This window comes from Protopterus annectens, chromosome 1.part2, assembly GCF_019279795.1.
Source record: "Protopterus annectens isolate FY-2018-M chromosome 1.part2, PAN1.0, whole genome shotgun sequence".
NCBI classification, from domain to species: Eukaryota; Metazoa; Chordata; order Ceratodontiformes; family Protopteridae; genus Protopterus; species Protopterus annectens.
Genome location: NC_056727.1, coordinates 548,940,496 through 548,965,683, shown reverse-complemented (window position 1 = coordinate 548,965,683; position 25,188 = coordinate 548,940,496). Strand labels below are relative to the sequence as shown.

At 38.7% G+C, this 25,188-nt stretch overlaps 1 protein-coding gene across 5 annotated transcripts in view; it reads right to left on the bottom strand.

The window, feature by feature from the left end:
* MAP4K3 (mitogen-activated protein kinase kinase kinase kinase 3) overlaps positions 1 to 25,188 on the bottom strand; it is a 2,472,041-nt gene that overhangs the window by 98,369 nt on the left and 2,348,484 nt on the right. For all 5 annotated transcript variants that reach the window (XM_044057581.1, XM_044057598.1, XM_044057607.1 and 2 more), the window contains one exon: positions 19,822 to 19,892. In XM_044057581.1, coding sequence (XP_043913516.1) covers positions 19,822 to 19,892 — 71 coding nt within the window. The remainder of the gene's footprint in view (positions 1 to 19,821; positions 19,893 to 25,188) is intronic.

Below are 25,188 nucleotides of genomic sequence, written 5' to 3'. Positions count from 1 at the left end.
TATTGCCTCCAATCTTTCAGATATCCTGCTAAATAACCTTGCTATTATACCAGGAAAAGCAAATGCCCATAAAATCCCAGCTTACTCTGCTGAATACTTTCCTTGCATCAAGACCCACCAATAACAGTGCTATTTTCTTGCATACTGCTTCCCTCTGAATCATCATTTTTTATTAATGTTGTCACGTTTGCTTCCCTAACACAAAGCCACAGTGGTCCACATCTAGCAATACTGGCAACATCTTTGCTATTCTCTCAGCTAGTATAGACATGCGCACTTTCTAATAATGGTTTAAAATGGAAATGGTCTATATGAATCTGGGTTTGATGGGTCTTTACAATCTTCTTCCAAGATGCTGGTACTTCCTCTCATTTTAAAATACTGTTAAAGAAAATCTTCCAGATTTTTATTACTTTCTTCCCTCTTACGTTCTAAACGTTCACAGGAATACCTTCGGTTCCTAAAGACTTTCCTGTTACACATTTATCAGTTTTACCTCATCTTCTCCCATCTTGACTATTAGTTGTTACCTCATCTTCTCCTATCTTGACTATTAGTTGTTGAGACTCTTCTACCTCTAACTTTGACATACTTAAACCTCACATAAATACTTACATTTGTGTTCTTACTTGATTTCCAAATTTCTCTTTTATACAAAATTGCATAACATTTCTGAAATATAAAACTCTAAAGGATGTTTGGTTAATTTTCTTGTTACAGACTTCCTAAAGTTAGTTACAACACCTTCTACTTTGTGTTGCCCAAGTCATTGTGCTAAAGTTTTGTGCTCTACAGTTCTTATCAAAAAATTGATGCTTAACAGCTATCTTTCTAAAGTCATGCATTTTATCTAAACACTTCCTTATTTTCTCTTTAACACTCTGTAGTTGTGCCTCCTCTTGTTCTAGAAGTTTACCCTTATTCTGCAATATTGTATATAGCCCCTCTAAGTAATTCATATTACTTCTTAACTGTATCTCTTTCTCTTTTATTTCTACCCTATTTTAAACTTCCATTTTATCCCTCCCACTAGCTATCACTTCTGAAGGAATTTCTATCTTCTTTAATAATGCTCAAATAATTTTGCCTACCGATCACTTAAATTCCTCTCTTTTTAAAAGGTAGGTGGGAAAGCATCACTGTCTCCTTTTCATTTCATTACCCCGTAATTTTATTGCGGTGGTGGTGCTGTGGTAGCATTGTCGCCTCACAGTAAGACACTGTCTGGTTCGATTCTCAGCTAGGGCGTCTTCTGCGTGGAGGCATGCGTGAATGGGCGTACCTTCGTTGAAGGTTGTGCATCAGGGCTGGTAACTCGGCACGTAAAAATCAACTACCAATCATTAGCGGACCGGAGTTCCGCTGTGGCGACCCCTAACCGGGAAAAGACGAAAGACAAAACAACAACCACCCCGTAATTTTATCTTCGATTTTATCAATGTATGATCTGAAATAATTACTGGACATGTTTCAAAGCTTTCAATTTCACACATATACTCCTGAGAAATATAAGTTATACACGGTCTAGCCAACTTAATTTACTTTAGAGAATATTATGTAAAAATTTTGTCAGAGTTCCTACTACTGAGTTTTTGTCTTCCATAACAAACATTTTCATATGTTTTGTTCAAAAATCTATCCTCTTTTATTATACTTTCCCCTTCTAGATCTCCCTGATACATCCTCACTATTACAAATCAAGTTCTAATCCCCACCTATAAATAATATTCCTTGTTGAAAGCTGATTATTTCTCCCACATATATCTTAAGCTCCATAACAGCAGTTTTAGGTGGAATATAAATACATGCCAGCGTAAACTTCCTCCCTTGCCAAGAGCCCCTTACTAGCACAAATCTACCATTATTATCTTTTCTCCTCTTCTATCACTATAGTCTCCCTCTAGCAATAAATATTACTTACCCCCTTTTCCTTTGTCCCTGATATTCTGCTGAATCCATCTTGAAATCCTTTCTTTGTCAAATTAACATGCTTTTTCTTTCCTAATTTGTCTCCTGCAGCATTGCTATCTGTGCTTTCCTTAATATAACTCAATACTATTTCCTTTTAGTCTACACCTGTAAAGTCATTTACATTCCAAGACAATATGGATACTGTAACCATTATGATGAAAAGGAATTGTTCCCACCTAATAAACATGGCAATTTTTTTTGCATATCTTCTTCTAACTTTTGTCTTAGATGAATGCACTAATATATGGCAGATTGATCTTTTATACAGTTGTTCCTTCTCATCTCCACTCTAACCTACGTCGCATTTTTAAGACTTTTTGTTTTAATGAAAACTCTCAAACAAAAACTAATTACATTTTCAGAACTCCTGCATTAACTTACAGAGCGCACAAACACAACTATGTGCATTTTCAAAAGAGGAGGTTTAACTCTCATGAGAGGAACAATTGCCTCAAACTGATGGTTGTACTGACAGGCACAAATGAAATTGTGAACTATTCTATTACATGCATTAGAGTAGTAAGGCTGCTTGGAAGCTACTATTTCTTATTCACTTCCCACAATTTCATACTATTTATTTTTCAATGAATTGTCTGCTACTGTATTTTTAAATTTTGTATTTATTTTAGCAAGGAGTGCACAAAACTCTCCAGATTTACTGCAGCTGCAGACAGTTTACTCCAAAGTAAACATAGCCAGTGATGAGAAAAAAAAACTTACCAATTTTGCAAACGCATAAAGAAATCTTTGTAAATTTCACTCAGAACACAATGCACAGACCTCTTCTGGCTAACTGTCTTCAGCTGCAGACTTCATATCTCCCACTGGAGACATTTGCTAATGAAGAAAAAGCAGTTATGTACTTACCATAATGTTCCATGTGTGTTGTACATCTCATCGTTTATTCTCACTGATGGATCGGATCTGATCCATCAGATCTGTCTTGGTCATTCTAAAAGCTTGAGGTCTTCAGCAAAGCTCATGGGCATCCCTCTTTTCCCCTCTAGCTTCCTCAGACCTTGTTTGCCTGAAGTACTCTTACACAGCTAAGGCAAGAATCGTGTGTGTGTGTGTGTGTGTGTGTGTGTGTGTGTGTGTGTGTGTGTGTGTGTGTGTGTGTGTGTATATATATATATATATATATATATATATATATATATATATATATATAAATAAATAATTGTACATATTAAGCATACACCAGAGAATAAGTTCTGAGGCTATATGTATCCGCAGTACCCAACTATGCCACTCCGTCTCCCAGGAGCATAGGCTGGGGGGCATAGAAGGAGGGTTGTGAGAATGAAGGACAAGATGGAAAACACACATGGAACATTATAGTAAGTACATAACCTCTTTATGTGATGTTGTCAATCTCACCTTTATTCTCATTGATGGGACCGCTTCCCTAGCAACCTGACTCTTGGCTGGCTCATGGGAGAATATCCCTCAAAACCATAGAATCGAAAGAGGCTCCACTCCTAGAGGCCAAATCCACTTTGTAATGAGTAATAAAGGTATGAGGTTTTGCCCAAGTTGTTGCAGCACAGATGTTATCCAATGGTTCTTTTTCTTTTGGTTTTAGCTAGTGGTTCACTATCTCTTGGTTGAAGGTAGTGGTTCTCTTATCTCTTGGTTGTAGCTAGTGGTTCTCTGTCTTTTGCAACCAAAAGATAGAGAACATGCTGGATGATAACAGATTTTATGAGTTATTTACCATGGATGACATAAAAAGAGCATATAATTTATGGAATCACTAGCTACAACCAAAAGATAGAGAACATGCCAGAGGACAACAGATTTTAGGAGTTATTTACCATGGATAAAAAGAGCATATGTGGTTCAGGCACCTAGGCAGTGAGACATTTCCCTGTGGTACATTTGGCTAAGGACACATGGCTGAAGTGATATTCAGCTGCAGAGAAATATGGCTGCTTGCAAACTCCCTGTGGGGAAAGAGAAGAATGTAGTACCATGCCCACAACTTAACTAACCAAATGCACAGGGGGGAAATAATGTTCATGCCCCCCAAGGCAACATGAGACAACAGGCAGTATAGCAGGCATCTGCAGCAGACCAGCCAGTGGGCATGTCAGTGGCAGTAAAAACGCAAGTGCACAATGGGCAGTGCCTTTATAATTGATGTGTGTGGACCACTATCCCTTTCAAAATGTCTAAGGGACATTACCTAAAATGCATACTGGAGCATAAATGCGACTACAGTAGCATGCAAAACTTCCCCTGTGCTGTAGCACACTTCTACATGTTGTAGTTACATAAGCATGTACTATAAACAGCGCACAACACTCATTATTTCTTCTGCCCCCATTCACTTGGTTATTAAAGCTGTGGACATGGCAGTGTATGCTTCTCTTTGTCCACAGGAAATTTGCAAACAGCCATATTTTTCTGCAGCTGAATGTCATTTCAGCCACATGTCCCCAACCAAATGTACCACAGGGAAATGTCTCACTGCCTAGGCGCCTGAACAAGAGCATATGATTTATGGAACACTAACCTCACCACACTGTGAGAAGAAAAACTTATTACTGAAAAAATCCTTACAATTATTTATGGAGCCCATGCCCAAGTTTACTTTACTTTTTTGGAATACTAAAGCCACACAACAACAGAGAAGACCCACCTTATAAACTGGTGGTAGCAAGTGGAGGTTCCCTTACTGAAGCCACAGCCATTTACCTTGATTACTTGATGAAACCTTTAGCAGAAAAGAATAAGTCATGCATAAGAAAGTCAATGGATTTTTTGAGGAAAATAAAAAAAACATTACAGTAGAAGCTGACAGTATTTTATTAACTATCAATATGGAATCCTTGTACACATTTCTCCCTCACAATTCCTGTATAACAGCAGCTATGGAATCTTTTAAAAAACATAATCAAGGTACACAGGCACAACTGTCTGTGTACCTAATAAAGGATTTTCAACTGGAAACCGGCTGTCTACCCTGCTTGGATTACTTTCAAATACTTAGTAATTCCATATAACATTTCAAATTACATATTTTTTAGACTTGGGACGAGTTTACATTTGCTACTTCTACTGCCATTACCTGATCTGATTAATATACAGTGATTAACTAGACATATATGGATTGAAAATCTTCCACACAGACAAGTGTCTTACACTGTTTAATTTTACCCAAACAGTTACGCTGGCCCTTTTTTAATCACTTCTGTTTTCACACTAAGAGAGCTCAAATCAATCTGTTGATCCGTGTGCAGCCATGTTGCAAGTTTACTTGGATGATATAATTTTGATCCCATTAAGGCATCTTTTCTCTGAGGATGTGCAGCTGGTATTAGAGAAGGTTAGGAAACCTGCCACTTGAAAATTCTATTTAGCCAAATGGAAGAGATTTTCTAATCAATGCCAAAAGAAGAACCAAGGCCCAAACATAACAGTAGTCCCTCTGGTTCCCCACTATGTGAATTTTTCAATTCAGCTTTTCTTACTCTTCTATAAAAAAATCACCTTTCAGCCATTTTTGCATCCCTTCTCAATAATTGTAAGTAAAACAATTTCTCTAAGTGGTTTTGCATACCCATCCAATACGAAAACATGTGGCTCCTTCCTGGGATCTCAACTATGTTTTAGAAAACTCAGATTACCACTACTTGACCTAACTCATCAGGCTGACTTTAAATTCTTGACTTGCAAAATTGTTTAACTTACTGCTCTGACTTTGGCTAGGTGGGTATCCCAGTTACAGACTTTGATGAGGAACTAGCCCTTCCTCATACGTCATAAAAACAGAATAGCTTTAAGAATGAATTCTTCTTTTATGCCAAAAGTGGTCTCAGAATTTACTTTGAACCAGTGCATTCATCTAGCTGTGTTCTTTCCTGCACCCCAAAGCAGGGGAGAGAGATTTCTGCATTCTCTGGATGTCCAAAACAATTCAGCTACTACAGTGATAGAATAAAAGATTTTAGAGATTCACACCAGTACATTTCTTTTGATGGAATGAAAAAGGATAGCCAGTGTCAAAACAGACAATTTCTAGACAGTTCTCCCATTCCATTTATTTTTGTTATTCCACCTTAGTATTTCTATCTCAGAAGGCAAAATCTACATCTGCTAGAGCTCTGGATAATTCTAATGCATTTCTGAAAGAAGTGGAAACCATATCTACTCTAGATACAACTACTTGGCCATTTGTATACACTTTCATCAGACACTACAAAATTGATTCTCTTTCCAAAGCCAGAACAGGATTTGCTAGATCCAATTCTCCAGGGGCTCCTGGACTCCGACCCTCAATCCTCCTCTTTGGATATGCGGGCTTTGGCAATCATCCTATATTATTATATGCTACTGTAATAATGATTTAATGATGACCACAGTACAGTTGTGTAGGCAAACTTACCACAACAATAGATGTTAGACTAGATCACTGCTGCAGTACTGCAAAACCTTGCTTTGATCCCTATATCTTGTTTCTGTTTTTCTGCCTTTCTGGGGATAATTTCTAGCCAGAGTGGGGCTCTCTTTCCTTGTCAGACTTTACTTCCAGCATATAAACATCCAAACTGGCAACCAGGTCAGGTTGCTTACATATCTCTGCCTCCCTTTCCTATAGAAGAAAGAAAGCTCTGAATTTTGATGCCTGTACTTCTGATCTTATAGTAGCATGCCTTTGAGCTTCTTCAGACGTATGGTGTACATGAAAGACAACCAAAAGATATTATATACCAGTCAGATGTCCAATCAAGAAGAAAGTTTCCTTGCATGTGTTTTTATTCCCCCTAAAGCTAAAATGTTTGAACTTAGAAAAATCTTGGGGGGAATAATACATTTTCAGCAAGGTACTTTACCTGTGGGTGGTAAACGAAAATTTCATTTGTAATTTTAAGGATGCAAGCAGAACTTAAAAGGAAAGTTTCAACTACAGAGAGTAGATTTTTAAAGAAAAACATCAACATATTTGGTATACCAGATATTATTTCAGTAGCAGATGCTGAAACAGAATTTACATATTACTCTCTAAGATACAGCAACTGGGCCAGGTTGGACAGAATCTCTATTACAGGAACATGCTCTTTTGTTTAAAAGTACTGATACTTATCTAATAACTGCACCTGATTATGCCTGTGTGAGGATTAGGATAAAATGGAGGGTGATAAAGTAAAAGAGATACACAGGTGCCTTCCTCCATCCATCCATAACCTCTTTTCCCAATTTTTTTTTTCACACAGGGTTGAAGTGTCACTTCAACAGGGACAATCATCTACAGCCAAGGTGATTTAAAATCTGTGAATGGGCATAGCAGTAACAAAGTGCCCCTGAAGTGATAGCTAGTGCTTACAAGTTGAAAATGAATATCATATATAATAGAAATGACAGAGAGTGAAATACAGGAGAATATATTTATAATGGTTGGCAAAAATTTAAATCACTGCAGAATAAAAAAAATGGGAATCTTTCAGAATATGAAGAGGAACAGCTGCAGAATGATAGGAAGAAAATAAGTATGTGTGTATGTATACAGAGATTCTGCTTTAACAGGGAAAAGTCGAAAGAAGAAGAAGATGCACAACTCTGCACATTAGAGTAATTTGTTCATATTAATAGATACATCATGCCATTTAGGGAGTTAAGTGCTGCAATACACTTGTACTACATTCATTCCTTTTTATTTGAGCTGTTTTTAATAAAAAAAAAAAAATGTGGCTGCAAATCACACTCAGGCCAGTCGACTTACCTGGTTAACAAATGCTAAATAAATAAAGGCAAATATTTCTTTTACAGAGTTTACAACTACTAAACAAATAAATGCACACTACAATTGTTTAAAGGAAAACTGCAGGCTCGACCACAATTTAACTCAACTGCGAGTGTTCTTTTATCCCTGTAACTCCTCCAAGCCATCAGCGGTTAACAAAATGCACCAAGTTTGTCAGTTCTACATTTCTCCCCTTCCCTAGAGTAGGGCAGGAAAGCCCATCCCCCTTTCTTTAGTATCACATCCTTTCAGGTGGAATTCGTCTCCACCTTCGTGACATACCTTCGACACAGTCAAATCAGTAGTTCCCTCTCCTGCTGATCCATCCACACTGTGAAATAGACATTATCTAGGCTGGCCCGCTTAGCTACTATAAAGTACTGCATAACTTGTTGTGGAACTCTATTCCATCCACTGTTTCCTTCTGGAGTAAAAACAGTATTGGAGCACGTATTTCTTCCAGTAAAACTGCAGGCAAAGTCCCTGGAAACAGACATCATTTGCTATTAGTGTTTTGGTAAGCTTATTCAATTACTTAACCTGCATACAAAGTTCTGCCCACAATTCTGCTGCTAAAGTATTCTTATGTATTTTCCTGGATTTGTTCTCCTGTTCTTCCTTAAAACTCTGCTGCAAATCTATTACAATTTATTTTCCTGGTTTTGTTCTCCTATTGTTCATTCTTAGTCAAATGCGTGCTTTACAATATCAGTCTCCAACCACTGTGATGCAGTGTGTGTATGTATGTGTATGACTGTTTCTGCCTGCATGTGTGTGAGTGAATGCATACCTGAAAGCAGTATGTATGTCTATGTGAATGCAGAAAAGTCTGTGTTTACATGTATGAGAGCGAGTGAGCAATGCAGGAGAATGAACAGTGTGTGCGAGAAAGCAGTATGTATGTCTGTGTGAATGCAGATAAGGCTGTGTTTGCGTGTATGAGAAAGAGTGAGCAATGCAGGAGAGAATGAACAGAGCGTGCATGAAAGTAGTGTGTGTGTGTGTGTGTGTGTGTGTGTGTGTGTGTGTGTGTGTGTGTGCGTGTGTGAACAGACTGCATGTATGAGTGTGACCATTCAGATCCACTATGAGACAATGAATAGGGATATAAATTCAGTGAGTATTTTACACTCCCTAAGCAGCTCTGTTGCTGTTTAGCGAGTGTAAAATACAAATACACTAAACAAAAAGAAAGTGTGCGTGACTGTGTGTATGTGCTGCTGTGTGTGTGTGAGTGAATGCTGCATGCATGAAAGCAGAAGAGGCAGTGTGTGTGTGTGTGTGTGTGTGTGTGTGTGTGTGTGTGTGTGTGTGTGTGTGTGTGTGTGTGTGAGAGAGATAGGAAAGTAAAGTCTGAGAGTGATCTGATCGCTGGCAGCAGTAGCTGAGATGCATACTTACCTCCTCACTATGCCTCTCACCAATCTGGATCAAGTCACAAATAAGGGGGTGCAAAGCAACAGAAATAAGGACAGCTGTTTTAACTGGCTCTTATACATGTAACCAGTCTAACACCAGAAATAAAGACAAAGCCTTACATCTTTGGGGGAAAAGTAGGTAGCGGTTTAACAACTGTTGCTACAACAGTATTTCTGTTCCCTAGCATCACCTCATCGATAGGAAGTATGCATTCATACAATCAAATATAAGTCATTATTCAGTGCCCTCAATCCTCTGTAGTTTGCCTAGTTTCAAAATGAACACATGAAAAATATGTTGCAAAAAATTTAGATTTTCTGTGGAAATCTGGACTATTGAGTGGTACTGCTTTGCCAACATCACAGCGATCCCCAACCACCAGGCGTGGACCAGTACCGGTCGTGGAATCCTTTAGTACCTTCCACACACAAACATTACAAAACATTTCATATTTGGCTTAGGATCAAAAGAAATTAAAAAAATGTGCGCGCACACGTGTGTGTGTCTGTGTGTGTGTGTACAGCTGTAGATGATTGTTTGTGTTTTTGTCTGCATGTATGTGAGCGAATGCATCCATAAAAGCAGTATGTGTGTATTTTTGAATACAGAACTGAGAGTGAAAGTCTGTGCATGTAAAAGAGTGAACAATACATGAGAGAATGAATAGTGTGTGTGTGAAAGCAGTATGTAAGTCTGTGTGAATGCAGAAAAGGCTGTGTATGCATGTATGTGAGAGTGAGCAATGCAGGACAGAAAAAACAGTGCATGTGTGAAAGCAGTGTGCATCCCTGTGTGAACACAGAAAAGAATGTGTCCGCGAGAGAGTGAGCAATGCAGGAGAGAATGAGCAGTGTGCGCGAGAAAGCAGTATGCATGTGTGTGTGAATGCAGAAAAGGCTGTACATGCATGTATGAGAGAGACAGTTAGCAATGCAGGAGAGAATGAACAGTGCGTGCATGAAAGCAGTGTGTGTGTGTGTGTGTGTGTGTGTGTGTGTGTGTGTGTGTGTGTGTGTGTGCGCTCGCGCGTATGAATGCAAAAGAAAAGGTGTATGTGCGTGTCTGACAGAGTGAGCAATGCAGGACAGAATGAATGTAGTGTGCATGAAAGCAGTATGTATGTGTGTGTGAATGCAGAAAAAGCTGCATATGCAACTTCCCTACACCCTCTCTATTTTTGTTGTTGCTGCCGCATCCCATTCATTCTTGCACTGTTTTTTTTTTCTGGTTATTGATTACCAAGTGTATTCATTCAAATTTCATTTAATTTGGTATATTTTAGATCATGCTTTCAGTCCTGGCAACGTCCTTTTTAATCTGTTCGACACCTCCTATCAGACCTCTTGTACATAATTGTGTCATCAGTAAGAAAGTAAATATTTTCTTCCAAATTCTTTACAAGGTCACTGCTCTAGATAATAAAAAAAACACCATCAGTACTAATCACTGTAGTGTGGAACAATTAACAATCGTTTAAAACTGTTGACTCCATTTGCTATTACCCCACGTGTCCCTGTAGTCATCTCTGTAGCCTTTTTTGTGTGTGCAGGGCTTCAGATTCAGATGCCTTATTAATTAGGATGCATCAATAGCCAATTTCCTGTCTACTGTCTCATTACGTGGCCAAATAACTCATTCATAGGTTCATAGGTGTGTACTAGGCTAATGGCCCTGGAGCCTTTACAAGCCTAGCTCATAGAAGTGTCCTGGCATCATGCCGCCCGACATTAGTTCCCAGGTCCTCAAATCAAGTAGAGTCACTGCACTGATCCACGGGGTGAACTTTCTATTTCCCACCAAAATTTCTCTTGAAGAAGGCCACTGAGGAGCTCTGCTTGACATGTATGGGAAGTCTCCGAGTTATGAACCTGTCCCTCCAGCATGTTCTGTTGATTGTGGTAATGAGGTTGAGGTATCTCCAGTGTGTAGTTTGGAGGGATTTGGATTTCTTTAGATGTAGCATTTCTAAAAGAGCTGGGTCAGATATGGCTTTGTAAGTAAAGCAGAGATCACCTTAGTAGACGATATGAGACAGGGAATAGCTGCACTTTTTTGAATCTGTCCATGTAGGACATATGTTGGATCTTCTTCGTGAGGTACTTTTGTGGCCTTCCCAGCTGTTGCAGGTGTCTAGTGAGGTACATGCCAAATGGGCATTATACTCTATGATTGGCCTAATGAGGGAAGAGTAAAGCGAGATGATGACCTCTTTCTTCCTGGATGCAAAACCCTTGGTAATGAGATGCGCCACAAAGAAGGACTTACTGACCACAGTGGCAATGTGGTGGTCGAAGGAGAGGTTGCTGTCAACCTGTGTCCCCAGATATCTTATAACGCCTTCAGTGTTCAGTGTTCCTGTTGTAAATTAGTAGTGTTATGATTCTAGTGCCTTATTATCATCCAAACATTCCAAAATTCTTTCCTTCATTATTATTATTCAGTACCCCCCCCTCCCAAAAAAATGTTTCACTGCATGGAATGTAGAATAGAGTGCATTTTCAGTATATTCTTTTACTGTGCCAGTACCATGGAGTCGGGTTTGCAAAATACTGTTTTGCTGTAAATTAACACATGTGGAGATGAGTAGAATGTCAGGAAATTACAGAAGCAGCATGTCACAAAAGATGGCATGGGAGTTCACAGTTACTTCCTCAGAAAGAAATGGGTACACAAAAATAAGTTAACATAATAATGTCTTGTAGACATAATTAGTGTTAAATCATAAGTCACTAGTAATAAAACACACCTAAATAATCAAGTAGTTTCTGAAACTTGCTTCCAAAAAATGCATTGAAAGTGTCGGACTAAAGGTATACCACAATGCCAAAAACTTCAAGAAGAGGATGAGCTTTAAAAAAAATGTTCAGGTGATTTAAAGCACAAAACTGACTAAATTGGTAATATACATTTATACAGTGGTGACCCCCTGCTGGCCAAACTCTTCACTGCAAGCAACAGTCCTGAAGGTGCTAATCGCTGTTAGAAAAACTCAAGATGGACTGGATATCATCATACCTCTCAACCTCTTAGCACAAGAAATCTGGACAAAGCCCAAAATAATGGGGGGGGGGCAAAGACCCAAAAATCAGTAAAAATTTTAACTACTGTTCTTATAAACTTAGAAAGTTGCGAGAATGAAAGGTTTTGTGTTAGCATGTATTTTCTGAAGTTTATGAAGCCTGAAACTCAAATGTCTGTGACTTCAATTTTTAACAATTTGCCAGAAAACTACAAATTTATGAGGAACAGACCAAAAATATGAGAAAAATCTGGACAGTCTGTAAAAACTCTGGACAGTTGAGAGGTATGGCATATCATGGAAAATTCATAAGTGATAACACCTGGAAAAGGACAGATGAAATAATGGCCATGACCTGCAGCCTTCAGCCTCCAAAGAAGTCAAATGTACATGGCTGAAGTAACAACTGGACAAATGGTAAGCCATTTGATCCTCCATAAGATCTCTTGCAGGGCAGATATGTGTATTGTGATGGTGGTTTGAAAGCTGCAGAATAGTCAAGGAACTGTCAAGTCGGCCAAATACTTAAAAAGTACAGTTTTGTACCTACCATAAATGTAGATGTTCGAGGATCCACATTGCTGCAGTCCTAACTATTGGGTAGTCCGCTGTCCAGTCGGCCCGAATACCAAAGTATATGGCTGACGTCGGTCAGGGCGCATTAGACTGACGTCAGTACGTCAGGGTACTAATGCGCATGACCGACGTCATATCCTCAGTCTTTTCTTGCCCCAGATGTCAGAAGACCCTGAAAAGATAAGGCCAAAAACCAAACATTCCCAACATACCTGCATCAAAATATATATATATATACAGAATATACAAAAATAGCAGAATATAACCTCACCTACACAACCACCCCTAAACACAGAGGGGAAGGAGGGAGGGTAAATTGGACTGCAGCAATGTGGATCCTCGAACATCTACATTTATGGTAGGTACAAAACTGTACTATGTTCTTCATTCCACATTGCTGCAGTCCTAACTATTGGGTAGAATCCCAAAGCAGAGGTAAGGGAGGCTGGCAAATCATAAGGAAGCAGGAACTGACAACATGCCTTGCAAAATAGCAGTGGCAAAACTAGCCCTAGACTTAGAGTAGAGAGGAAGGTGATAATGCTTAGAGAAAGTATGCACTGAACTCCAAGTAGCTGCCTCCAAAATATCCTTAGTTGCCACCCCCCTTAGAAATGCTGTTGAAGTGGCAGTAGCCCTAGTGGAATGAGGCCTAATCCCAGCTGGAATTTCTTTGCCATGATGGGAATAACAAAATGAAATGCAACACCCAATCCATCTAGAAATAGTCTGTTTTGACACAGGCTTGCCCTGAGAACTCAAAGCAAAAGAAATAAACAACTGCTGAGACTGCCTAAAATCTTTAGTCCTGCTCAAATAATAACGCAATTGCCTGTGTACATCTAAAGTGTGCAAAATCTTTTCCCCTTTATTTTGGGGATCTGCATAAAAAGTAGGCAAATGAATAGTTTGGTTTAAAGCCACACTAGAAACCACCTTAGGCATAAAGGAAGGATTAGTACGTGAAGATACCCTATCCTTATGAAAAATCAAAAAAGGTTCCACTGCCATAAGGGCCTGTAACTCAGAAACCCTTCTTGCAGAAGTAATGGCCAACAAAAAAGCAGTCTTCCATGACAAGTATTTCAATTCAGCAGTAGCCGAGGCTCAAAAGGTTGTAGAGTAAGTTTCTCCAACACAAAATTGAGATCCCAAGCAGGAGTAGGAGCTCTACGTGGGGTCTTATATTCTTTGCCCTCTAAGAAATTGCTTGAACAAAGGATGCGAAAACAATGGTGGGTCACAATCATAGTGAGCTGAAATTGCTGCAGCATGAATCTTAATGGAAGAGAAAGACAAACCTTTGTCCAATAACTCAGTAAGATATTGAAGAGCCACACTCAAATTTGGCTCAAATCTCCAAATTGTTTGCTGCACTCCAAAATAAAAATCTCTTCCATTTCTCTGCGTACACTTTTCTTGTACTAGGTCTCCTGGCTTCCATAATCACATTTAAAACTTGTTGAGGAAGTTGAGACCTGCTGCCTTTCAAAACAGAATATGCCAGGCTGTTAGATGAAGAGAGTGAAGTTTGACATTGAGCAGGTGACCTTCTCTCTGAGACAACAGGTGTGGAATCAAGGGTAAAGGCCATGGAGGCTTCTTTACCAGACTCCTCAGTAATGGGTACCAGTGCTGCCGAGGCCAATCTGGAGCTATTAAAATCATCCTTGGCTTGTCTTGTCTGACCTTTAAAAGCACTTTTGGAAGAAGAGGCAGAGGTGGAAACGCATACACATGAAGATTTTTCCAACTGAAAGAAAGAGCGTCCACTTTCCAAGCTGTGTGATGAAACTTCTTTGTGCAAAACTTTGGCAGCTGGTGGTTTAGTGGAGAAGCGAACAGATCTATGTCTGGAGTTCCCCATGACACTGTCAATTTTTGAAATACATGAAGATCCAGTTTCCACTCGTGGGGATCCATGATTTGTCTGCTTAACACATCTGCTAAGGAGTTCTGTGCTCCGGCAGAAACCTTGCCTGAAGAGTTAGTTGCAAGCTGAGCGCAGTCTCCCATAAAATCATTGCTTGCCTGCACAATGGGTAAGAATGTGTTCCCCCTTGTTTGTTGATGTACCACATGACAGTTGTGTTGTCTGTTAGAATCAACACCTGCCCTGGAAGAAGTAACTCCTTGAAAGCCATTAATGCAAACTGGACTGCTAACATCTCTTTCATGTTGATATGTAGATGCTGTAGTCTGGCAGGCCACTTGTCTTGTATCCACTTTCCATTTAAATGAGCTCCCCAAGCAATGTCTGAGGCATCTGTCGTTAGAATCTGACTCGCCTCTGGCCGGGTCACAGACAGTCCCTTGTTTAGGTGACATTCCTGAGCCCACCACAAAAATTCCTTTTGAATGCAAGGTATTATTTGAATGACAGTGTCCAAATCCTGGCAGTGCTGTGTCCATACATTTTTGAGATACCATTGTAGCTTCCTCATATGCAGTTTGGCATTGGGAAGCACCAGAATACAAGATGCCATGAACCCTAAGGCTTGAAGGACTGTCCTTGCAGTCAGCCCGGACTGAAGAGATAGTTGATGGAAGTAACTGGAAAGATTCTTTTGTTTGTCCGGGGTTAAAAGGCCATCTGGGCTGCTGTATTCAGTCTCACACCCAGAAAGCACATGTCTTGAGAGGGTACTAGACTGGACTTTATTTCGTTCACAGAATACCCTAGGCATCTTAGCACTGCTATGACATATTCCAGATGCTGTAGAAGGTCTTCCTTTTCTTGAGCCAGAATCAGGCAATCGTCCAAGTAAGGGTAGATTTGAATCCCTTTTAGCCTGAAGTAAGCTATCACTGGAGCCAGAACCTTTGTGAATACTCTGGGCGCAGTAGATAAGCCAAAGGGCAATGCAGAGAACTGATAATGAGAACTTCCAGCTCGAAACGCAGATACTTTCTGCAACTTAATCTTATAGGCACATGAAGGTAAGCTTCCTTGAGATCTAAAGTTACCATCCAGTGATCTTTGCCCAGTAGAGGTAAAAGCTGTTGTAACGTCAACATTTTGAACTTGGGAATGTCCAGATAAGTGTTGAGGATAGATAAATCCAAAATTGGTCTCCACGTGTTCCCCTTCTTTGGTACTAGGAACAGGCGAGAATAAAATCCTAGGCCCCTTTCTGGCACAGGAACTGGCTGAATGGCCCCTATTTGGAGTAACAGAGAAATTTGCTTGTGCGCCTCTTGTCTTTGTAGAGGAGGAATGTCTGGCATGCCTTTGAAAGGAGGCAAGGTATGGAAATAAAACCTGTAACCGTGGTGAATGATATCCAGAACCCATCTGTCTTGGGTAATTAAATCCCAATTTTCTTTGAAAAGAGACAGCCTTCCTCCCAACGGTGCTGCCAGGCGAGAATGAACTGGCAGCTGAAAAGGCAGGTCATTGGGTTTGCTTACGAAAGGACTGACCCCTGCCCTCACCAGAAGTCTGAGCAGGGGAACTCCCTGTCCTAGGCCTAAAAGAACCCTGAGCTCTGCCTCTACCACGTCTAGACCTACCCCTAGACTGGGAATCATAAGCAGGATAAGTCCAACCCTTAGCAGGCCAATTTCTACTAAACTTCGGAGGCTGTACCTGCAAAAAATCTTTAACAGTTTGCATAGATTTAGCCTTGTCCTCCATTTTCTTCAAAACTGCTTCCACAGGCGAACCAAACAACACATCAGATTGCAAAGGAGCATCCAAAATTCTTGTCTTAACATGCTCAGCTAAATTCTGATCTCTCAACCAGGCGTGCCTACGAAGAACAGAACCAGTGGCAGCCACCCTGGAGGAGGCCTGTACAGCATCAAAACCACATTGCAAGGAATGTTTACCCACCTGTTCAGACACATGAACTAAATCCTGCAACTCTTTACAGTCAATACCTTCCGCTAGAGCATCCACCTTAGATTTCAACTGTGAAAGAAGATAATTCTGATATTTTAACATGTGGAACTGGCAATTCAACGCCCTCATGGCTAAAGTGGAAGAAGTATACACTTTCTTTCCCCATCTATCCAAAGCCCTTGCCTCTTTATCAGGAGGGACAGGATTTTTAACAACTGAGGCCTTCACACCTTTAGGCCCCTGGGAGACAGTTTCCGGGTCTGCCCTAGGACTCTTAAAAAGATACTTATGAGCTTCAGGCACCCTATAATACCTATCCGGTTTAACAGGGGCAGGAGGCAAAGAATCAGGATTCAGGGAAGCCTCTGCAAAAACATCTTCCACCACATTCAAAACAGGAGGTATAGCTAAAGGCCTATGCTGGGGTAAAAACAAGAACTCCCTAAGCCTTTTCCTGGAATCAGAGAAATCTTGGCCTTCCCATTTAAAATGCTCCCTCATGGAATGCAAAGTCTCTGAAAATGAAAAATCCTCAGGAGGAGAAGCTGAAGGAGTAGAATCATCCACATCAGAATCAGAATAAGGAGGGAACTCCTGCAAGTCTTCAGCCGAAGACTCAGAAGCCTCCGAGCATTGCTCAAAACTCTCAAGCTCAGGTTCCACCCTAGGCCTCTTATCAGGAGGGGGCATAGAACCCCTTATCATAGTAATCAACTCCTCTGCCATTTTAAGCATATGTTTCTTAGGCAAAGACCCTGAAGCAGTAGGAGAAACCCCCACTGAAGCAAAACTTGGCCTGCCCCTTAAGGAAGCCTTGGAAACAGAAGGGGAGGCCCTAACCACCTTAGGAAGTGAGGGAAGAACAGCCACCTGAGAAGCCCCCTCAGCCTGGCCTACTTCCTGAGAGGAAACATCCTGTAACAGTAAAGTATCTCCCTGAGACTCCAAAGAAACATCTGGCAAAACCTCCGGCTCCACTGAGCCCTCTAAAGAACCGACGTCTGGGACTGTCGGTTCTTCCCCTCTAGGCTTTGCTGTTTTGTCCTTGCGTTTTTAGTCGAAGCGCCGGAACATCCGACGGCATTTTATAGTTACAACGCTTCCCAAACACTAACCTGGCACAGTCTAACCTTCTCTTAATAGTGCGTTTGTTAAATCTAGCACAAGAACGGCATCCAACAACGTCGTGCTCAGGCCCTAAACAAGGTATACACAAAGTATGGTAATCCCTATGAGGTATCTGTTTCCCACAAGAAATACAGTTATTCACTTTTTCTGACATCCGGTTAAATACTGAGGCAAGAAAAAACCAAAATATTCCCCAACGGGGTACTTAGCCAACTTTGATTCGGTCTGAAACTCTGGCTTCAGAAATTTTCAGAACGCCAACCTGCACTCGCAAAATTGCTTCTGCATCGGACCATGCGGCAAAAAAGACTGAGGATATGACGTCGGTCATGCGCATTAGTACCCTGACGTACTGACGTCAGTCTAATGCGCCCTGACCGACGTCAGCCATATACTTTGGTATTCGGGCCGACTGGACAGCGGACTACCCAATAGTTAGGACTGCAGCAATGTGGAATGAAGAACATCTGAAACAAGAACCAGGATGCAATTCAGAGCTGGGTTTTTTCCTCACTTACTGGCGGCAAATTTCAAGCATGAATAGTGCTCCTAGGTACTGAAGCATTTATTTTCCAGAGAGTCCATTTCAAGGAGGAGGTAGACAAAAATTCATCACCTTGTTTACATGATATTCAGGTGTGACAGCTCCTTAAGATCAGCCTGATATTCACCATTCTTTTATTACGAAGGGGAGATAAGAGAAGCTCTAAAACAGTATACGGATTAAAAATATTAAAAAGATCTAAGCAAGTACCGCATAAAAATTAAAAGAAAACACAAGTATAACATGTTCAAAGTATGAACCCTTGTTCTTACAAAGTGTTAGGTCACATCAAATTTCACTGGCAAGGCATAGGTCATGAAAAAAAAAAAAGAACAGAAGATAGGCTACAGTGCAAGGGACACTACTCTGCATGTGTAGATAGCAATTTGGTGCTGGCCTATTGAAAAGTTTTCTCATGTTCTTAGTGCCTCTTCTAGTAGGACATAGCAGGTAGAGCTGAATACCAAATATTTACTTAATGGAAGAGCTTATATTTGAAACAGACTGACTTCTTCAATATTCATTAGAAATGCTGTATCACTTAATTTTTCCAGCACTAAAAATTTAAAATTAACTTTGCATTTCTAATGAATATTGAAGAAGTATTGGGTTGGTTAGAGTATTCATGGCAAGTTAAACTAAATGCATGCTTCCCACCTGGATTAAACAACAGATAGGAATTTGTTATATATTTAAAAAGAAGGGGTTTTAAACATTAGTATGCGTTTATAGTATTTTGTATATGTTTTTAGATGGTTTTTATTATCAAATTTTTATAGTGATTAATATACATGTATGGGAGGTGCTTGATAGGGAGTCATGTGATTTGTTATAGTGTATTTAACACTGCAAGTATTTTAATTTAACTGTCTGATGAAGTCTCATTTGGAAGAGTGGAGAGACGAAAGCGCTAACCTTGTGGCTATTAAACTGGTTTTCCTGAAGCTTCTACTGCTTTTTTCTGTGTATCTGTACAATTAAACGTGTCTACTTAACTGAAGTATGTCAAGACCACTTTGTGAAGTTATTTACTTAGCAGAAATAAAAGCATTCATCTATGCCGTGGTTTCAATCCTAAAACATCTCATGTATTCAGTTTTAAAGTGAGGTATTTGCCAGTAATAGACAGCTGGCAATATGGCTTTACAGGAACTACACATCTTCGATGATGATAGTAGTGCATGACAACAGAAAGAGAGGAGTCAGAGTACAACAAATATATGCTCTTTTTAATTCCACATTGTACCTTATGATGCAAGAGTGTGGTGCATCTGTTAAGAAAAACTCAGATGGGGTATTTAACTAACACAACACACACGTCGAAAAATGCACTAGTAACAGTATAATGTGAAAAACAGTATCCACCTCTTTGAGGTTCTTAGCTAATCTGGCTTTAAAAATGTGTCTAAATCAATTTAAATGACCAGACAAGCCCATTTCTTTTTTCTGGGATAAATGTATTTCACATTCTTACAACCATATAATGAAACTTACACTGTTAAAACAAAGAGGATTTAGTATTGCAGATGAGCTCTAAAACTACAGCAATTATGATATTAAGACTCAAAGCTTACCTCATTTGACCTAAAACTTCTTCCTTGCATCCCATGCTTCCAGAATGCGAGCACGCTGTCTTGCAGACAAACTAACAAAACAAAAGCAGCCTGTTCATTAGGATTCATACAAAACATACATATTTGTCTGCCTCCTTTTTATACGGAATGACAAAGATAAATAAATAAGTATTCATAGATGTAATTAATTGTAAAGTCATAAATTGTACTATAAAATAGTAACTGTAATCCGTATGTAAACTTCATAACACAGCTGTTGATGCTAATGGTGTGAGATTATGGTCACCAAATAAAACGCAGATTTATAACTTGGTAGGAGGTTGCATCTGGAAGATCAACTTTTCAGAAAGTTGAACTTCATATGCTCAAGACCATACGATCAACCTTCAGTTGTACGGAGATGTCAGTACAGTGGGGATTGGGGAATTTATGCCTTCCCAACTGTTGTGTGATCTAGGAGATGGTAAATATAATTAGCAGTTGATGTGGGGGCTTGTTCACCAGCAAAAAACCCAGAGGGATGAATTCACGAAAGCCTAAACTAAGTGTGCACGTTCTGTATTCAAGAACATCCTTACCACATTTTTTGTACTGTCTATTCACTCAGAGAGATTACACTAAATGTACACATAATCTACACTTTGTATAACATTTATGAATTTAAGTCTGCAAGAAAATCAGCAGGAAAACTAAAATTAGGAGATAGAAGGTGGGAGTTATGCTTGTGTTATCCATTCACTCAGAATGGTGTACACTTTTTACAGACGTACATGAATCTGGCCTCAAGTTTTCTTATTTTTTAACCTACTGAAGTCAGAGAACATTGGTCATATGGTCTCAACTATATGCTGTTTGAAGTTCCATAATTCTGATGTAATAGAGATCCCTTTGGTAGTAGACCCATCTTTTAAAAGAGAGTATCAGCATTACCATATTAAAAGCACCCCAGTTCAGGAAGCATGCACAGTCATTAAAAACTTGGGTTTCAAAACAGAATCTGATGACATTAAATGCAGTGCTATATTTAGACAATGTAAAAGGAGTTAATGCATACATGCAGTCAGTCACAGATATAATAAAAATGGAAAAAACTAAAAGCAAAAAAATTTATAACTACATTTTACACTTGCTAATGTTGTTTCTTTATTACTTCCTTAGCTGCTCTGTTTAAACTATGTTGTACTGCTCCCATCTACAGAAGGAAGACTTTAACACTTAGACTTCTGACAGTGTTTAGTGCAAGATGGCTGGAGACAGAAGCCAACAGACACACTTGATCAATTTTTTTCTTACTATCCATTGCTTGTACATTTTGAGTAATCTGATTTACATCATTTCACCTTCTGTATTTGGTTCACTTAATTTGCTAGTGTCTTGTTTTTATTTAAATCTGCTGATTTGTCTGAAAGACCCTGTACTGGTGCCTACCCAGAACTTTGCTTCAACACTGCTGTAATGTTGCCACTGCCCTGCGACTGCAATAGCATTTATGTGCACGTATTGATGATAATACACTTATACTGGGTCTTGTTTTGTATAAGGGTACCTGCTTTTTATCACTTTTTTTTTTTACAATGTTCCAGGCATTTGTGACCTTGCAGTAACTATATTGTAATTTATGTTTAGATTACAAGCATGACAACTTAACGTTTTCTAGCTGTATTTTTTTACTATGGCTACTAAGCTAATGACTACCTGACTGGCAACTAATTTCTTTCCAACTTTTGCTTGACTGCTTGTCTACATTGATTGTGCATTTATTTTAATGATGACATGTCAGTTCATGGATTATTTTAATGATGACATGTCAGTTCATTGATTATTTTAATGATGACATGTCAGTTCAGTTTTGTGCTGGTATACAAAATACCTACAATGGAATGCAAAACTTTTTTTGGATGAAGATTTGCTGATGTTTTAGAGAACCGATGTCAGAATTTCTTCACAAATCAACTAAGACTGAACAGCTGAACTGGCTTTACTTACTTCATCAAGGACTGGTTCCTTGCTGGATATCAAATGATGGACAGGTTTACTCAACTTTGTATAATTCCTGTTTATGTATGTGGTGGAAACTCTATTCCCAGGAAAGATGGTTAAAAACAATTCTCCAACTCGACTTGTTCAGGTACATATTTTGATGTACATTTTTCAGAACTAGACATGAAATCTGGCATGAAACCTTCATTCTCATTTTAAGTACTTATATGCCAGGACCTAAAGCTGCTGGACATTTACATTTAATACTGTTTTCTTTATTTGGCTTATTCCCAAATGTTTTTGCAAATTTATTTTCAATTTATTCTCCTCGGGGCACATTTGTCATTGTTTAATGGACCTAGTTGAGCAGTTCGTTTACATTTTGGTATGAAATTATGTACTTTTACTTTCCCTTCTCTGTACTTAAAGTGCTTATATATAAGTGAAAAGTATAATCCAAGGCAGGAAGAGCAGCAAGAAACAGCGATGAAGCCAAAGGTAATCTCCACAAAAAGTTTATTCAAACACACAACATAAATTTCTCCAAGTCCTTCTCAAACACACGACATAAATTTCTCCAAATCCTTCTCTCAAGCGCTTTCACTCAATGCAATACTGAGCTTTATCAAGATAAAAATGCAGGGCAGAACAACCTTATTTGTAAGTCTCTTAATGAGATCATGTGCTTCGTTAATTAAAACCAGTCAAGTTACAATTAAAATTAATTGGTGACCAATTTAAAATTAAACAGCAAGATGTTGTATGAAATACATAAAATCCTAAATAAAATACCTTTTGTTAAATATGTTGTAGTTGAAAAATATGTTATTTAAAAGATATGTCATTTGAAAATCACAAAGCATTCGTGTATAAATAAATAAATATTGTTATATGTTAATGTCCCATGAAACCACATTTGCAGTGATTGATTCTTATAACACTGTTTAGTGTGCAATAAATATTACAATGGGGTACCACGAATAAATGATGTGAGTAATAAATAGTAATAGATAAAAATCAAATGTTAAAAATACAAGAATTACAAATAAAAATAATCAAGTATTAAGTGTTCAAACGTTGTTACATAGATTATATTCCCTATACTCAGAATAAATATAAATATAAAATACAAATAATTTGATACAAGTAAGTAATGTTGATAATCTCTTACTAAATGCTGTATGCTATAACTTAGCTCTTCTTAGTTTTAAAACACTACTTAAATTTGTGTAGTCATTTAACCCTGGCCATTTAGCTGCATCCAGTCTTAGTTGCCATATAAGCTCCCTATATTCCAATTTAGTCTCCCAGTCACCCCCCCTCTCTTGTCGGGTGTTATCTGGTCTAACACAGTGAACTTGATTTCCATATCTGGGCAGGACAAAGAGTGTTTATAAAAAGCATTGGTCTCTTTTTTCTTGGAAATATCGTAGAAATGCTCATAAATTCTTCTCTTTAGAGTTCTTTCTGTTTTCCCAATATAGAAACTTTGACATTTTATACATAAGCCTAAATATACAACATATTTTGCATTGCAGTTAAAATACCCATTAGACCGGAATAGATATTTCCTAGATGGGATGTATATACTATGATCATTCAACATAGCAGTGCATTGTTTGCACATTCCACATTTATAAGTTCCTTTCTTGGATCTACTATCAGTGGTATTCGTCATTTCTTTTCTTTCAAATAGCTCTTTCATGTTAGTACCCCCTGCGTCTAACAAATGTGGGTTTAGTTGGAACCTTTGTTGAAAAATCATCATGCAATGTAAGAACTGGCCAATACCTTGTTATTGTTTCCTCTATCAGGTCAGAATTGCTGGAAAATGTGTGTATGTAACTAGTTTGTTCTAGCTGCTGGGTGTTCTTATGCAAGTTATCCACTTGCGGTAACATGCATCCTAAAAGTGGTGGGTATTTTTTTTTCTCTACATGCGGAAATTTCCATGACCAAATTCTTGATTAGTTTGGCCGGGTAGCCCCTTTCACAAAATTTCTCTTCTGAAAAGCTAACTTCGTTTGAGAAGTATTCCGCAGTGCTACACATTCTAGAAGCACGGATTAGTTGCCCTTTGATAATTCCTTTCTTTTGATAGAAAGGATGACTACTGCTAAAGTGTAGGTAAGAATTAGAATATGTGGGTTTCCTGTATACTCTTGAAGCAAACTTGCCATTGGTGAAATCCTTGATTATAGTTACATCTAGATAGTTCAAACTAATGTTACTGACCGAGTGTGTAAAGGTCAAAAAGGAAGTGGTGGAGTTAATGTAATTTACAAATTTCTGAAAATCCACCTCTGTTCCATGCCATAACAAACATATATCATCCAGGTATCTAACATAGTGTTTAATGTGTTTCACCCAGTCTTTGCCAAATATGAAAGTCTGTTCCCATTTGTGCAATACAATGTTCGCATACAAAGAGGCACAAGAAGCCCCCATTGCAACTCCCAATTTCTGTTTGTAAATTTAGCGTTAAAACAGATGAAATTATTGTTTAACACAATATCCATGAATTCGACTAGCAAATTCACAACATTGGCACCAAGATTGGCTTCTTTGACCAAAACTTCTTTGAACCAATCCAGACCTGTCAAATGTGGTATACTGGGGAATAGTTGCACTATATCGATAGTTACCATTAAAAGGTCTGGGTGGTACAAATGGGATCCCATACCCTTTAGGAAGTCCCAAGAATCTTTGCATATGTGGCTTAGTGATGTAACACACCGTTTGAGGATGTAATCAATAAATTTCCCCAAAGGTTCATTGATGCTTCCTTCACCAGAAACTATTGGTCTGAATTTTAAAGGGTCCAGTCCTTTGTGGGTCTTTGGAATACCAAAAATTACTGGGATTCTTGGTTTGACTACAAACAAGTAATTATATAGCTTTTCATTAATGGCTCCTTGTAAAAGGTGGTCCATTAATAGATAGTTAATTTTGGAATATGCTATGTGTAGCTCATTTGTTGATATCAAGCCATAATGCTCAACATCCTGTAACATGTTGTAAATATGCGCATCATAGTCTATATTGTACATCAAAACTAAGCCCCCTCCTTTGTCCAGTTTCATTACTCTACACCCTTCTTCCTTTAAAAACCTGATTATGTGTGTTTCATTCAAACTTAGATTCTGGGGACCTGTAGCAGGTTGTCTATGGCTTGTGATCATTTTGTTTTTCTTCGTTCTATTAAAGAAGTTTGCTTGTCTAAAGTTACATTGTTTGGATTACTGGTACCATTCTACATATTGGACATTGAATTGCTGCAGTGATTTTCAAATTATTTTTGCCAGTTTGTTCTACACATTTCATTTCCAATATAGTTCTCAGGTCTCGGACCTGAAAGGTTTCTCCGTTCTTTTCTTCTAGGTTGAG